Source organism: Zalophus californianus, chromosome 9 (assembly GCF_009762305.2).
Source record: "Zalophus californianus isolate mZalCal1 chromosome 9, mZalCal1.pri.v2, whole genome shotgun sequence".
Taxonomy (NCBI): domain Eukaryota; kingdom Metazoa; phylum Chordata; class Mammalia; order Carnivora; family Otariidae; genus Zalophus; species Zalophus californianus.
In genome coordinates, this window is record NC_045603.1 from 8,417,380 (window position 1) to 8,432,783 (window position 15,404).

The 15,404-nt window shown below is 40.8% G+C and overlaps 1 protein-coding gene across 7 annotated transcripts in view; it reads left to right on the top strand.

Annotated features, from left to right (window-relative positions):
* The window catches only part of MRTFA (myocardin related transcription factor A), a 193,547-nt gene that overhangs the window by 145,329 nt on the left and 32,814 nt on the right, over positions 1-15,404 (top strand). For all 7 annotated transcript variants that reach the window (XM_027592265.2, XM_027592261.2, XM_027592260.2 and 4 more), the window contains one exon: positions 8,625-8,690. In XM_027592265.2, the coding sequence (XP_027448066.2) occupies positions 8,684-8,690 (7 nt within the window). In that variant the 5' untranslated portion in view covers positions 8,625-8,683. The remainder of the gene's footprint in view (positions 1-8,624; positions 8,691-15,404) is intronic.

Here is a 15,404-nt window from a genome sequence, read left to right on the forward strand (position 1 = left end):
CCTGAGCCCAAGTCAGACACAACCCACTGAGCCATTCAGGTGCCCCATATGTGTGTAATTTTAAACAGAATTAGGGATTTCTCTCTTCAGCATTACTTTGTAGTTCATTGTATTTGTTTATGCCACAATCATTTTATATTTTGAATTTATTAGCCCCATTATTATTCTTAATTATTAATTAGTCATTTATAAGAATGAATCCATAATTTCTTTCCAGTAGATGGTAACATTTCAGTTTGAAAAACCTGACCCTTAATATGTTTTAGTAATTGATTCATAAATCTTTCTGAAGGGAGAGTCAAATCGATGGGTTTTTTTTTTTTAATAAGCTTTATATTTTGGAATAATCTTGGACTTACAAAAAAATCACAGGTAGTATAGAGAGTTCCCATATACCCTTCACCCAGTTGCCCTAATGTTAGCTTCTTATATAATTGTGGTACATTTGTCAAAACTAAGAGGTAACATTGGTGTACTACTAAGTAAATTACAAACTTTATTTGGATTTCATATGCTTTCCCACTGATTTTCTTTTTGTGTTCCAAGGTCCAATCCAGGATACCTCATTGCATATGATTTTTAGATGGTGAATCGGTAGGATCCCAGAGAGAATTACCTTTACTTTTCTTACTTCCACCTCCTCCTTTTGTCTTAACTCTGGATCTGAATTTCTGCAGGTCCTTTTTTCTCTGGCAACAGATGAATGACCTTTCTGGGTCCTTTAGCCACTATTTCTGTATTGACAGCTTAGAATTTCAGGAGCATGCTTTGAACACTCATCATATATTTAATTTTATTAATGAATGGGTACTGATCCTTCTGCTTTTCTCTGGGTCTTACCCTTTAGAAATACCATACTGAATAGAGTCTGGGAATAGAGGGTTCTTCTTCACTGCTGGAACTGCCTTCCAAAAGGAAACACTTCCCTTACCCTCCCCTCCCCTCCCTGTCCCCCTTCCTTCCCCTCTTTCTCCCCTCTTTTTCCCTCTCCTCCTCTTCCTTCTCTCCAGCTGCAGCTCCCTCCTGGTTCCCCCTTCCCCAGAACAACATAGGATATGATTTTAAATAAGGATGTTTTGATGTAAGGCCCTTTTATTTTGCAAAATAAAACATGTCATTGGAAGTGTGGTACCAGATTACTAGCAGTGTCTGTTCCTGTCCTAAAGAAAAGCTAGCTGAGATAAAAGATTTACATTCTAGTGAAAGGTTTATATTCCGTGTTACGATTTTACAAAGTATTTTTCACATACGTTGTGTTTTTTTGTTTTGTTTTTTTTAGCTCAAAGTGCAGGAGTTATTTTTACAAATTGTACTATAGTGGGAAAATTGAAGCTAAAAGAAGTTAAGTGACTTGATTAGGTAGCAACAGAGCCAGGACTAGAACTTGTGTCTTCTGATTCTTTCTCTGATGTTCTTTGTTCTTCCCTTAAAGGTCAGTTCTGTAAATGTATTGTATTCACTTGGAACTTACAAAATATTCATATAACCAACCCAATATGAATTGTTTGCCCCATTCCGCAGAAATTATAGTTCGGTTGACAGTAAACCCTTTCTGGTTAAGGATAGAGCTAATTATAGAATACATTGGGGTCTTAAAAATGCTCTTGTTTATATTAAAAGCACAAGCCAGAAACACATTTTTGGTGCACTGTACACTGTGCTAACCCATTCAGGCTGGTTTTCCAAGTTGAAGGAAGGGAATAAATCATGAAAGGGTCTAGAGAAACTTAGAGTTTAGAAAGCATGAGGAAATCCTACATAAAGTGCAGGAAAAGAGAACAGCCCCAGGGATGCTGGAGGACAGAGCAGGGACTGAGAACCAGAATGGAGAGGTGATGGGAAGGAATAAGGGAGCACAGATGCCTCACTTCCTTTTTATATCTTTCTGATCTCTATCAGGAAAGACTAGTGGGAAATTACAATAAATAGGGACCTAGAGGAGCGTATTAACTTCTCGGGAACAACATCAAGAAATTACTTGAAACTTTAGTAAAACTGATCATGAGGATAAAAACTTTTAAGGCCCCATTTCAAAAAAAAAAAAAAGATTTTATTTATTTATTTGACAGAGAGAGACACAGGGAGAGAGGGAACACAAGCAGGGGGAGTGGGAGAAGGAGAGGCAGGCTTCCCACTGAGCAGGGAGCCCGGTGTGCGGCTGGATCCCAGGACCCTGGGATCATGACCTGAGCGGAAGGCAGACGCTTAACGACTGAGCCACCCAGGCGCCCCTTTAAGGCCATTTGTGTGTTTGCTATTCTTACCCTATATAGCAAAGATCTTGTTTCTCTGTGACTCCAGTGTTGGGTACTATCACCTTTGCATTCTCATAGCATGTAAAAAATATGTATAACTATTTGGATTTTTATTATTTTTAAGACATGACCACTTCTTTTTATTATTTATGCATACATGTATATCACACATAAGTCCAAATGACTGAATTTGGCAGGGACCTTTAATATAGGGCATGTGTATTAGCTCCAAGTTGCATTTTCCTATGATTTTTTAAGTAAAAATCTAGATTACAGACCATCACATCTTTCTTATAGCATCGTAATTACTCATTTTGAGTCTCTCTTTCCCATTAGATGTAAGAATTCCATGAGAATGAGAACCATGTCTTATTCACATATGCAGTACCCAGTACTCTAGTACCAAACCCTGGCTTTGAGAGTACAAAAGATCTTAAATGGATGAATTGAATAATGGGAACAGTCTAACTGCTTAGTTGGGATGTGGTGTCTGAGTATTTCTTTGAAAATACTCTTTACTTTTACAAGTACTTATTTGATGTTTGTTTTCCCCATGAAAGTGTAAACTCCACAGAAGGCAGCGACTTTGGTCATTGCTGTATCCCCAGTAGCAAGCAAAGTATCTGGCACGTATAGTAGAGCCTCATATTTCATGAGTGAATGCCTAAGGAGAGTTTTGACAAGAAACTAAGGAAGAACTGAAGAGGGCATGAATGTGAGGTGAGTTGGTGTGCTCACCAACTAGTATGTAAACCGTAGAGCAGCTAAGTAAATAAGCATAAAGCGAATAAATGAAACTGTGTGCCTTAACTTACTTATTTTAATATAGTTTACCCCGAGGTCTCTGTTTTTTAAGGCGTTTAGTATCTTAAACAATTGACTATATATAATAGTAAAGAGGAAATGTGAAAAGTTAGTTATTACAGAGCATATAAAGGAGAAACTATGAATTCCAGGGTCTGACCTCTGTCATATCCTTTATTCTTTTCTTGTAAAACATTAATCATAACTTGTACTTATTTATATGTGATTTGCTGTCTGTTTCCCTGCTGGACTGAAAGCTTTATGGGACCAGAGACCACAGGTGTATCCACCACCTAGCACAGGGCCCGACATGCATTAGTTGTTTAGTAAACATTTATTAGATGAATGAAGAGCCGTTCCCGTCCCAACTCTCAATCTGTATTTTGGTCGTGATGCTGTAGAGTAACCCAGGCAGCAGAACATGTGGGGTAATAGCCTCTTCTGGGAGCACCCTTCACCTACTTTTAATCATATATTCTAAGGATGAAACTAGTGAGTACTTGGAGAATAGCCTTTGGTTCTAAGTGATAGGTGATGTGGTTTTATAACTTGGGTGTCACTAATTGATTTTTTAAGGCATATAGGATAAACTGAAGTGTAAAATACACCAATAAAATTCACTGCTGCAGAGATGAGTATTTGAATTATTAGCATGCTAAGCTTCACCTAAGGCTAAAACCCACCCTGTTCCTTCTCTATCTTCCCAGTGAAACAGATTCTCCTAGTTTGAAGGTAGAGGTAGTGGTGTCTATTGCTGAATTAAATTGTGTTTGCTTACTTATTGTGGAGAAAACAATGGATGAGTTACTAGGAGATCAGACTTTGGAAATGCCCTTGCCATTAGAATCTTCCTTGAAGAGGTCTTATTGAGCACAGGATGATGCCAAGGGAGGGTTTTTGTTCTTTTGCTATCATTCCCATACTAATCTCCTTCCTGTTCTTTTCTACTTCCCTCATAAATACTTCATCTCTCTATTCTAGAAGCCTTTGTAGAATCAGTAATGGATAAATATGAATAAGGTGAGAATAACATGCCAAGCTGCACATCTCCCTCCCCAGTGAAATCCAGGACTACCCACCAGTGGAAGCCACAGAGCTGGGTTTGAGGACACGCCACAAAGCCAAAAATTTGGCTTTTCCTTCCGATCCTGATTGATCTGTTTGATGTGTCCATTTCTTTGGCATTACCTCTTGAATGCCATCAGCATACTTCCATGGTCTTTATAGGACAGAAATATATGAAGTTTACTCCTTTACTTTGATTTCCCAAGAGGCCAGTTATTCCAACAGCAATTGATTGATCACCTTTGTTTGAAACAGGTAGAAAACTTGATTAATTCTGTGAGGGAGTGGAGAACCTAGGGTTCCCCACTTTATGGTTTGGTTTCTTTTTATTCCAATCCTTTTTCTGGCAGGCAACTCAGTTGATTCACCATTCATCAGCTTTAAAGACATCTGTTCATCTATATATAGGCTGCTTGCACAGACCCATTTAGAAACAGATGATATATTAAATTTGTGGAATTCAATAACAGTCAAAGTATAAAGACTTGTGCATGTACACAAATAGGTATTTTTGTTTGTTTTTTTTCCACTTGGGGAGTGGAGAGGAAATCTAAATGGTGATGTATAATGAATAGAGAGATTTTGTCGAATTCCTACTCTTTTGAATCTCCTTGGTCTAGCACTATCTAGGAGTATAACCATTTGAACTAGTGTCAGGCACTTCTTGGTGAGGGTGGATGTGCATTAAATGTATGGCCTTGAAATGTACTCCTGATTTGGGTACCTTCTTTAGTGAACACAGCACATACAGCTCTTAAGCTGTGTACTGAAAGTTATGAAATGGTTTCTTCTAAAATGAATAATCCCTCAACTGATAAATTACTGAACACTACATCTGAAACTGATGTACTACATGTTGGCTAATTGAATTTTAAAAAATAAAATGAATAATCCCTGAAGTTTGGAAACATAAAGGCATTTTATTTAGAATGCTTAGAATTAAGAGGAATTAAGATACACTAAGGAAAGGGGAAATTCATATAAATATCTATTTCTTTGTAGTTGAAAGTTTTAGAAGAGGGATCCTTTCATCTGTACACAGCCAAGCAGATCAGTTCTAAAGTAAAATGATATAGAGGTTGACAACTGTAGTTCGGAGTTTACTGCCTAGGTCTTTTTTCTTTTCCTCCTAATAAACATTGTTCGAGTTAGCAGGAGAGGGTTTTGCAGTGTATGAAAGTACATGCCTACAGTCAGGTTGTGGCAATACCCAAGATACTACTGATAAAGGGTGAATTCTATTATGTGAATGGAGAACTTAGATTTCAGATAAGCACGGAGTTTGGAGTTCACTGCTGAGAGGGGACAGGATGGAATTTTCATGTAACTGAACTTTAATATCATTTAGTTTTACAGATGGAAATATTCATTAGATAAACTTTCCTCTTTGAGCTAGACCTTTTGAAAAACAAAAGCTAAATCAACCTTTACTGTGTTCTCCATAAAAAAAAAAAAAACTTGAATCATAGACTTAAATGTTTATTCTCATGGGGCAATAAGTTTTTCAGTCAAGAAGTTTGCATAATATCCCTTATGGCCCTGTCTCTAGATGGGTTATTTAGGAGGGCTGCTGATTGGTATTTCAAAATTATTTTTGGATAATGGCCAGAGTTTTCATTAGTTATTGTTTCTTTGAAGTGTTCAGACTTACTGAATTGTATTTAGATTTCTCTGTTCTCAGAAATCAAATCAGTTATATTTATTTTTTTCCAATTTCTTATATTTAATCATTTTCTAATAGCTCATATTACACTGGGCTTTAGAAACACTATATATAAGGGCGCCTGGGTGGCTCAGTCGGTTAAGCATCTTCCTTGGGCTCAGGTCATGGGATTGAGCCCCACAGTTCGGGCTCTCTGCTTGGCGGGGAGCCTGCTTCTCCCTCACCCTCTGCCTGTGGCTCCCCCCACTTGTGCTCTCTCTCTGTCAAATAAATAAAAATCTTAAAAAAAAACAATATATATAAAAGATGACAGATATTTTCCCTTTTTTCCCCTCTTTCTTTCTTTCCTCCAAGGAGACGTATGGCATAGTATTAAGTAGAATCACAAAGACCTGGGTATGAATTCTCATGCCAGCACTTTTGAGCTGTGTGACCTAAGGCAAAGTTTTAAAGGTCTGATCCTTAGCTTCCTTATGTGTAAAATGGAGATAATAATTGTACCGTTCTCATAGAGCCCCCCTTTTTTAAGTTAAAAGTAGGTCAATCACTTAACACTGGGCCTGACACAGTGACACTCAGTGACTCCTAGTTAAGTATTTGCATTTTATTGTAATTATTAGTGTTGCTGCTAATCTGTGGTTCTAATTTATCTGAAATCAAATTCCTAGATTAGTTTAAGTTTATTTTTACTGAAGTATCACTCAAACTCCTTTGACCCTGGCCTGAGCCACATCCCTTTTCTTCAGTCCCTTTGCCTGTCTCACCAGAGAACCAGCTGAGGTGGTCACATTCCGTGCCTGTTGTCTCAGCAGCATAGGCTCCGGAAGACGCTGAAGAAGTAGAGAAGTAAGGAACCCACATTCTGGAATCAGACTCTTATTAGTGGGATAATCTTAGGTAAATTACTGAATCACTCTGGGCCTTATTTTCTACCTGTAAAATGGGATTAGTAATGCCCATGTCTTTCCATAGGGGTGTTATTAGATATATCTGAGTAAATTAGTTAAAACACGAGAGTACATAGAACAGTGTCTGTCACCGAACACATCCTCTATAAATGTTAGCCACTAGTGTGGCTCTTGTTTTATCCATTTTTTCTGCAAGTCTTTGCTTTTAAGTGTTAATTTGTAAAAAAAAAAAAAAAAAAAAAATTAATAGTAATAGTTACAACTTCCTGATAAGATCTCTCAGGCTGTATTATCATTTTGAGATACAGTTCAATTCAAGAAACAGTTATTAAATGCTTACTGTGTATTGAGTGGTATGTAGGGCATGTATTAATAAGATATATTCCTCTGCCCTCCAGGAGTTTATAAACTGGTAGGAGAGATGAGCTATGTTCAGGGGGTAACTGTTGCATAGGGCAAAATACTACGATACTTTTTATAACAGATAAAAGGTAGCTCACAGGAGGTCTAGAGTAATTCTGCCTGCTTGGGGTCAGGAACGTCAGGATAGGCATTTCCAAGTGAAGTGAATAAACTGTTGGGCCAGTACATGGTACTTGAGGAAGAGCAGTTGGACAGCCTTGCTTGGGGCATTTACAGTGGGAGAAGTACTCCACAAGTAAGGTCGCGAGCCAGGGAGCTGTCTGAGCAACATGGCAAAACTGTGGTGCCAGATACTTGTTAAGAGGAGGAGTGTGAGGGAGGTGGAAGATTTGAAGTTGGCTCAAAAACTTTAATACTTGTTTGGGGGTGGGGGAGTGCAGGTATTGCAGATCATGATTCCATTTTCTGAAGAGACAAGAAGGATGGAAAGTGGGTTAGGTTTTTGGGAGAAAGGTTCTACTTTGGACTTGCTGAATTTGAGATGTAGTCAGGAGCCTAGTTATGGTTCTGCCATTCTTGGAGGCCTTCTTAAAAACTGCTCTCTGAGTGGAAAAGGCAGGTAACCTAAGATAATATGATTCCTTATAGATGCAGGTCTCCCTCAAATGTGACTTGCAGAGACCTTATAATTGAAGACTTACCACATAAGGGGACTTTCCTTGGCTCCTAACCCTCCTTCTCTGAATGTTTTCTCACTTACCCTCTGAATGCCGGCCGTGCCATGGTCGTTCTGCATGGTATGCAGTGGTAATGCCCTTTACATTTCATTGGCATTTGAAATACAGATCATTGACTTTTAACTTTAGAAAAATTCCTAATTGAGTGTTTCATTAGGTGGTGTTGCCAGAGTCACCCTCCCCTATCCTGGGTGCGCTTTGACTTGTGTCACGTGGTTGTTTCCCCTCAACAGAAAAAAGCTCTAAGTGAACAGTAAGAGGAAGAAAAGAGTTATATTGATGGTAAAATGTTTTCTGGTCTAGAGAAATGCATTGTTTGGTGAATATAGGTGTAATTTTTAGATACAAAAGACAAGATTTTACAAATAACCAATACTTCCTGATCTATGTGAGCACGGTATCATTCACTGCACTCACGATGGTAAACACATGCTGCCAGGAAAACAGTGTAGAACATCTAGAAAGCTTTTCCTGCTGGGTGTTGGTCCTCATTATATTTCCTTTGAGTTAAGAACTTGTGTTTTTTTAGTCTTAGGAGGAGGATACAGTGTTGTAGGAGGTTTTGAGCAAGAGGCAAGACTTTGGTACTTTGTGGATTGTTATCGCCCTGCAAGACCCTTCGCAACTTCCTCTCGCCACCCACAGCAGAATACGGAAACCCTGCTGTATCAGGCCACTTCTGCAATTAACAGACAGTCACAATTAAAGGGATCCTTCTTTCACACTACACGCTTCTGTTCTGAGACTTTCTTTGTATTTGAAAATGTGTCTTTTGTGGTGGAATGCCCAACTGAGCCTCGGTCTCTCCTCTTTTTTTGCCGCCCTGCAGTGCTGCAGTTGAAGCTCCAGCAGCGCCGGACGCGAGAAGAGCTGGTGAGCCAAGGGATCATGCCGCGTAAGTGTCTCTGTCTCTCTCTCTGTCAGCATTTAATGGAGCTGCGTTTTCGACATGGTGTGTGTGCCTGGTGTGCCATGGGAAGCATCTAACAGCAAACAAGGGCAACAGGTTTCATGTGTCACTCTTTTCTTGTGCTGCTCCAAGTTCAAGGACTTTTCAATCACTAATAGCTAAGATACTGCCCTTATTAAGTTCAGTGAAACAAACAGCATTGGATTGAATGGTGCCATCGAACCACCCTTCGCTTTTGAATTGTACCTTTCAGGGGTTTCTGCTCCCTGTTACACTCACTTCCCTTTATAGGAAGAGCAAATCTTGAGCTGGGGTATTGTGAGGAAGAACCCACTTCTTGCATGTGTTTTGCCTTCGTGTTCAGGTTCTTGGGAAGAGAAAACCCTTTTCCACCTGGTATTTTGAATCAACTACAGTTTTATTTAGAGTGAGATTCTCAGATACTCTGTGGCTGGCATGGGTGTGAGTGTGCTTGATGGGGTTATTGCAGAGCTGGGCTTAGAAGGTGCACAACTATATTACTTGGGGAGAAATGAAACCAACATTGGAATCTGTTAGAAGTAAGAAAATTTGCTTTCAATACCAACAGCATTATAAACTGAGTGGAAACTGGAGCCAGCAAGATTTTGCTCTTTTTGACATTCTTTTTAAGTCATCAGTGGAGAGCTTAGGCACTCCCTCTTCTTTCTTTTCTCTTGTGTGTTATTGCTACTTGGACACACCCTATGAAGTTTAAAAAAAAAAAAAAAGTCCTACAACAACTTCTAGCTTCATAGTGAGAGAATTAATGTTTTTCACCTTAACTCAGTGCTGACCTACTGCCACGGCATTTTCCTAATCCTAATTCACTTCTTCATTCAGTTTATTTGAGAACTGGTGTGTGCCCTTGATGCGGCAAGAAAAATCCAGCTCCTGCTCTCAGGAGTTTTATGTTTAAAAGGAGAATAGTGATAGTAAACAAGGAGACAAATAAGGTAATTTCGGAGCATAGTAAGTGTTACAAAGTAAATTAATCAGTTGCTGTGTTAACAAGTAATAGGAATGAGATGGGGTCACTTTGGATAAGATGATCAGGAAAGGCCTCCCTGAGGAGGAAATATTTGAGCTGAGGTTTGAAGGATGAGATGGAGTCAGCCATGCAGAAACAGGCAAAGGGCCTGGGAGAAGCGAGAACAAGTGTAAGGGCCTAGTGCAGGTAAGAGCCTGACGTGTTTGAAAACATCAAGGAAGCAGGTGTGGCTGGGGCCTGGTGAGTGAGGGGAGCCTGGGGACAAGTTAAGATTGGCAGGGTGGGCGGGGCTAGAATGAGGGCCAACTACTCGGAAGGGGTGGATTTTATTTTAGGTACAATGGGAAGCCATTGAAGCCTTTTAATAAGCAAGTGAGGATGGGATTTGATTCATGTCTTGGTGATGGCAGGTCCATTTCTAAGAACTAGAACCGTATAGCAGGTGGAAGGAATCTGAGGTCTGTTTCTATCCTAAGCATCAGCCAGGAACTTAAGTCTCAAATTCAGCTTTTTATTTACTGCCGTTAACTTCCAAACCATTTACCCACATTATGCTGCTATCTTCTCTGGCTTTCCAGTGAAGGACTTCCCACTCACAACCCTAAAGAGTCAAATAGAGCAGGCTGCTTGTGTGGTGGATCAGTGATATGATCAGGAAGGGCACTATTGTGCTTTACAGATCACTCCAGATCTGCCTCTCTATAAACCCTTGTGGAGGAACAAGTCACCCAGAGTCTTATCTCCTTGTCCCTTTCACCAAGTACATCATGTGTTTAATGTCTACACTGTGTCCAGGGTAGTTAGTCCTGGAGAGATTAAAGAAATATCAGGCAAGGTACCTGCCCTCAGACATTTAACAGTTTGAGTAGCTAAAATTTACCCATATACAAAATAAAGAACAATTCAGCATCCTGTGGGGGTGCTGACTAATTACAGTACTAGTTCTGAGAGCATAACACTATTTCTCAAGATCCGTGAGATGTTCAGGGTCTAAAAGCCTTTCAGAGAGGGTGAGGGCTCTGCATTCCTGTGCCTGTCTCGTACTTGGTACCAGTGGTTACTAGAGCTCACTGCTTAATACGATTGATCGAGTACAGCTTCCCTGCTCAGCATTTCTTGTCATGTTCTGTGTTAGACAGATGATGCTTCCATTATTGGAGTTATCTGCTTATACATTTCCCTCCAGCCATACTGTGAGCTCCTTGAGAAAGTATCTTACCCAGTGCCAGGCACTGAATGAATGAATCGAGACAGCCAGTTGTAAAGTGTGATGTATGTGTGTGTGTATGTGAATGACAGACAGGGACAGATACAACTCTCTTGTAAACTTGTTGGAATTCTGGACATTGAATTTGGAACAACACTTCTGTTCTGTCAGGAGCCTAGGTTCTGAAATGTTCTGAGTACCTAATTGTATACTCTGCACTGTGAAGTGAGAATAATTGCCCTTCCTGTAGGAATAGAAATTATCTGCTTCTGTGAGAAAACTGCATCTTCCTCCTACCAAGAGCCACCTTCAGCTATGGACAGTCTTGGTGGTCAGCTTTTCTAGTGTGAAGGACGTAGGTAGCAGTCTCTTAGATTCTGAGAGAGAATGTTGATGCCTGCCAGTAGTTTCAGATGTGAAATTCCCTGTTCACCTACATACCAGCTGATACACGGAGATAGGGTCCTGAGGTTCTTTTTTTTTTTTTTTGCCAACCCTGCACCCTGTGAGTAAATTCCTCCTCATCACAGCCCTGCACTGTCTACTCTTATCCTGTTGTAGTCTCCAGCACCCTCAGCCCACCTGCCATCCTCCACCAGCCCCACCTCTCACCCTCCATGCCGCAGGTTCCAAAGAAAATCGAGCAGTGTTGGAAGCAGCTTGTAAGTGACCAGCAAGTAGTTGTTGATTGTTGGAGTTTTGGAGGCCTGAAAAAGTAACATCTGGTTTGAAGGGTCTGCTTCCATTCCCATCTTGCTGGCCTGAGGGGTTTCTCTAAAGTGCACTTATATGTAAGTTTGTTGTACAACTGAGGAAGTAGGGAGGCCCTCGAACTGGGGGAGAGGAGTGATGTAGTCATGGCTGTATTCTGCCTCATCATTTCTGTGTTTATATCTTTTATCAAATTCTTTTCATTCCAATCTTATTTATAGCTCTGGGAAGAAAACCCACCCACCTCATCTTCCAGAATACTCCTACACAGTTCCCATGTAGGACTGGCTTTCAGTTCTGACGGCATATCTGTAGGACACCCATGTCTTCAGTGGCTCCCTTGCCTTCAGGGTTGTTCATGTTCTGCATATTGTTCAGAGTTGAGGTATGGCCTTTCATAAAGTGCAGGAGATTAAAGACTCTCCCAATTCCTACATACCCCTCTCTGCTGCTTGATAAGCTCTGTTCATGGCATCTAAACTATGGGGTATGGAAGTTGGTTTCTGATGTGTTTTTAAACAGGATCATTTCCCAGCATCTGTCATTCTCCTCAAGTAAATATGTGTCTCAGATTTAACAGTATATAAACCCTACCAAATATAGAGTGCCAGATAGCAGAGGATTACATATTCCAGGCCCTGAGTTTTCTTTAATAATGTCTGAAGCTCTGCATATCTTGAGGGAAAGGAAAGATGCCGCAGATAGGAAGCTCGTGTTTAAGTCCAAAGATTAAGACCAGAAATGCTGCTGTACCCAGAACGAAGACTCATAGAAGACACGGGTCATGTGTGGTACACTCTGTTCTCAAACAGAGCTTTCCCTACAGCCTTTCTCTTTGACTTTTAAAGGTGTACTAGGTCGTAAGGTTTAGGTGAAAAAGAAGAAAAATGTTCTGGCAGTGAGAGCTGCTGCAGAGGAATAACCTTTTAAAGGAAAGCATGGAAGTACTTCTGACCCAGACAAATGAGAAAAAAGTCTCCTGTAATCTTTCTGGATATGAAAGAAGAACCTTGTCTGTCTCTTCCTTGTCAGCCTTTTGTTATTCTATTGCGAATCCTTGAGAAAAGTGTAGAGTTGCATGTTTCTGTGCTACCGTTAATCCTCAGTTCGCTGTTTTCCCATGTGCGTGTAGTGGAAACAGCTGGGTACCTTGGCAAGCACGTGAAGAAATCATTAGTTTTGTCCGATAGATTCTCTAAGGACCTTGCTCCATGGCTTGAGTGAGCTTGTGTTTTCACTTTAAATGGCATTTCTGTGCACCCAACTGGTGCCATTGGTGACGCTTAACCACCGAATGGTTAGAAGAATCCAAAGAGTGTGAGGGCAGCACGGTTCAGAGAGGGCAGCCAGTTGCTGTCAGTCCAGAAGACTCACAAACTGCCTAACCCCTGAGAGGTGCTCAAATGTGTTGCTATGTGAAAAAGTGAACAAATTGGTCGTCTAGTTTTGACTGGCTTGTAGGTCTACAAATAGGCCCTGCATATCTCACATTGAAACTGTAAAGAATGGCTTTATGTAATGACTCCCCACCACTCTGTATTTTTAATAAACTTGGCTGTATCTTGACTCCCTAACCCTTAGTTCTGCAGTTTGACCCCTTTGTCGAGTTTTGGCTGTCAGTGTTAGCTGAGTGATGTACATAGAGATAGTGTGGCCCAGTTGTAGCACTTACAGCTAATCTGTCCTTTCACGGGGCTCCAGCGTCAGCAGGAAACCTGTTCATCTGATTATAGCGATCTTTGCAAGAAGAAATTTCTTTTAAACTCTGACAAGAGGTTATTTAATGGCTTGAAGTGTTAGGATTGATTACTATGATCCCTTATCTTCTGAAGCTAAATTTCTTCTTAATGATATTTTTATTTGTAACTTGGGAATTAGTACTTATATCGTTCTTCACCAAATGTCCAAACTGAGTTTCTATGTTCTCTTTCCTTAGTATATATGTATCAAATCCATGTTGGTAAAGCTCTTTTTTAAAACTGATTTTTGTTTTTGTAACCCCTGAGAGGATAAACCAACTTCCTGAAGCCCCAGAGTTTCTTGTAATGAGAAAGAGGCTGTAATTTAACTTTGTCCTCTAGTAACTTGGGGATAACATGGGATCTTTTCCCCAGGTTACTAGAATTCAAAAGAACTAACTGTGGGGCCACTGGCTGGCTCAGTTGGTGGAGTGCACAACTCTTCTTCTCTGGGTTGTGAGTTTGAGCCCCACGTTGGGTGTAGAGATTACTTAAAAATAAAATCTTTAAAAGCTAAAAACAAATGGGCGCCTGGATGGTTCATTCAGTTATTACGCATCTGACTTTTTTTTTTTAATTTTATTTTATTTGAGAGAGAGAGCATGAGTGAGAGTGAGCATGAGCGGGGGGAGGGGCAGAGGGAGAGGGAGAAGCAGACTCCCCACTGAGCAGGGAGCCCGATGCAGGGTTAGATCCCAGGACCCTGGGATCATGACCTGAGCCAAAGGCAGACACTTGACCGACTGAGCCATCTAGGCGCCCCCAAGCGTCTGACTCTTGATTTTGGCTCAGGTCATGATCTTGGTTTTGAGATTGAGCCCTGTGTCAGGCTCCGCACTGGGTGTGGAGCCTGCTTAAGATTCTCTCTTTCCCTTTCCTTCTGTCCCTGCCCCCCCCCCCCCAAATAAGATAAAATAAAAACAAAAGAACTAGCCGTAAGACCAGCCCTGTCCAATAGCACTTTTAGCAGTGATAGAAATATTCTGTAACACTAGCCACTAGCCATATGGGCTGTTTGAGCACGCGAAATGTGGCTAGGAGTGAAGAGCAGAATTTATAATTTAATTTAAATTAATTAAATTTTTTAAAGATTTTATTTATTTGACAGAGAGACACAGCGAGAGAGGGAACACAAGCAAGGGGGAGTGGGAGAGGGAGAAGCAGGCTTCCTGCTGAGCAGGGAGCCCGATGCCAGGCTTATTCCCAGGACCCTGGGATCACGACCTGAGCCAAAGGCAGATGCTTAAGGACTGAGCCATTCAGGTGCCCCTAATTTTAATTAATTTAAATAGTCACATGTGACTTGTGGCTCTTATATTAGTGGAGTTTTAGACCTTATTGTGCCACTTAGGAACAAGGTGACTTTGGCAACTCTGTTAACTTTTCTGAACTCAACTTCTACTTTTATAAGAAGGAAATAATAACCCTTCTTACCTACTCTTACCTAACTCCACAGAGTTAATTTGGAAATTAGTTAGGTGATATATGGTTCATGCTTTTGAAACATAGTTGGGGCGCCTGGGTAGCTCAGTCCGTTAAGCGTCTGCCTTCGGCTCAGGTCATGATCCCAGGGTCCTGGGATCTAACCCTGCATCGGCTCCCTGCTCGGTGGGGAGTCTGCTTCTCGCCCTTCCTCTCCCTTTGCCCCTCTTCCCCTGCTCATGTTCTCTTTCTCTCTCTGTCTCAAATAAATAAAATAAAATCTTTTTTTAAAAAAATGAGAGGAGCATTAGCTTGGCTCTGCCACCATGCCCCCCACACATATATCTCATTAATGTCTCTCAAAACCAGTGTTTCGGAACAGGAACTATTTTTTTTTAATTTTATTTATTTATTTGACAGAGAGCAGGAGAGCGGCAGAGGGAGAGGGAGAAGCAGACTTCCTGCTGAGCAGGGAGCCTGATGGGGGGCTCGATCCCAGGACCCTGGGATCATGACCTGAGCCGAAGGCGGTTGCTTAACCAACTGAGCCACCCAGGCGCCCCCAGGAACTATTTTTCAATAAATAAAATTCTTCCATTTTTCTCCCTACC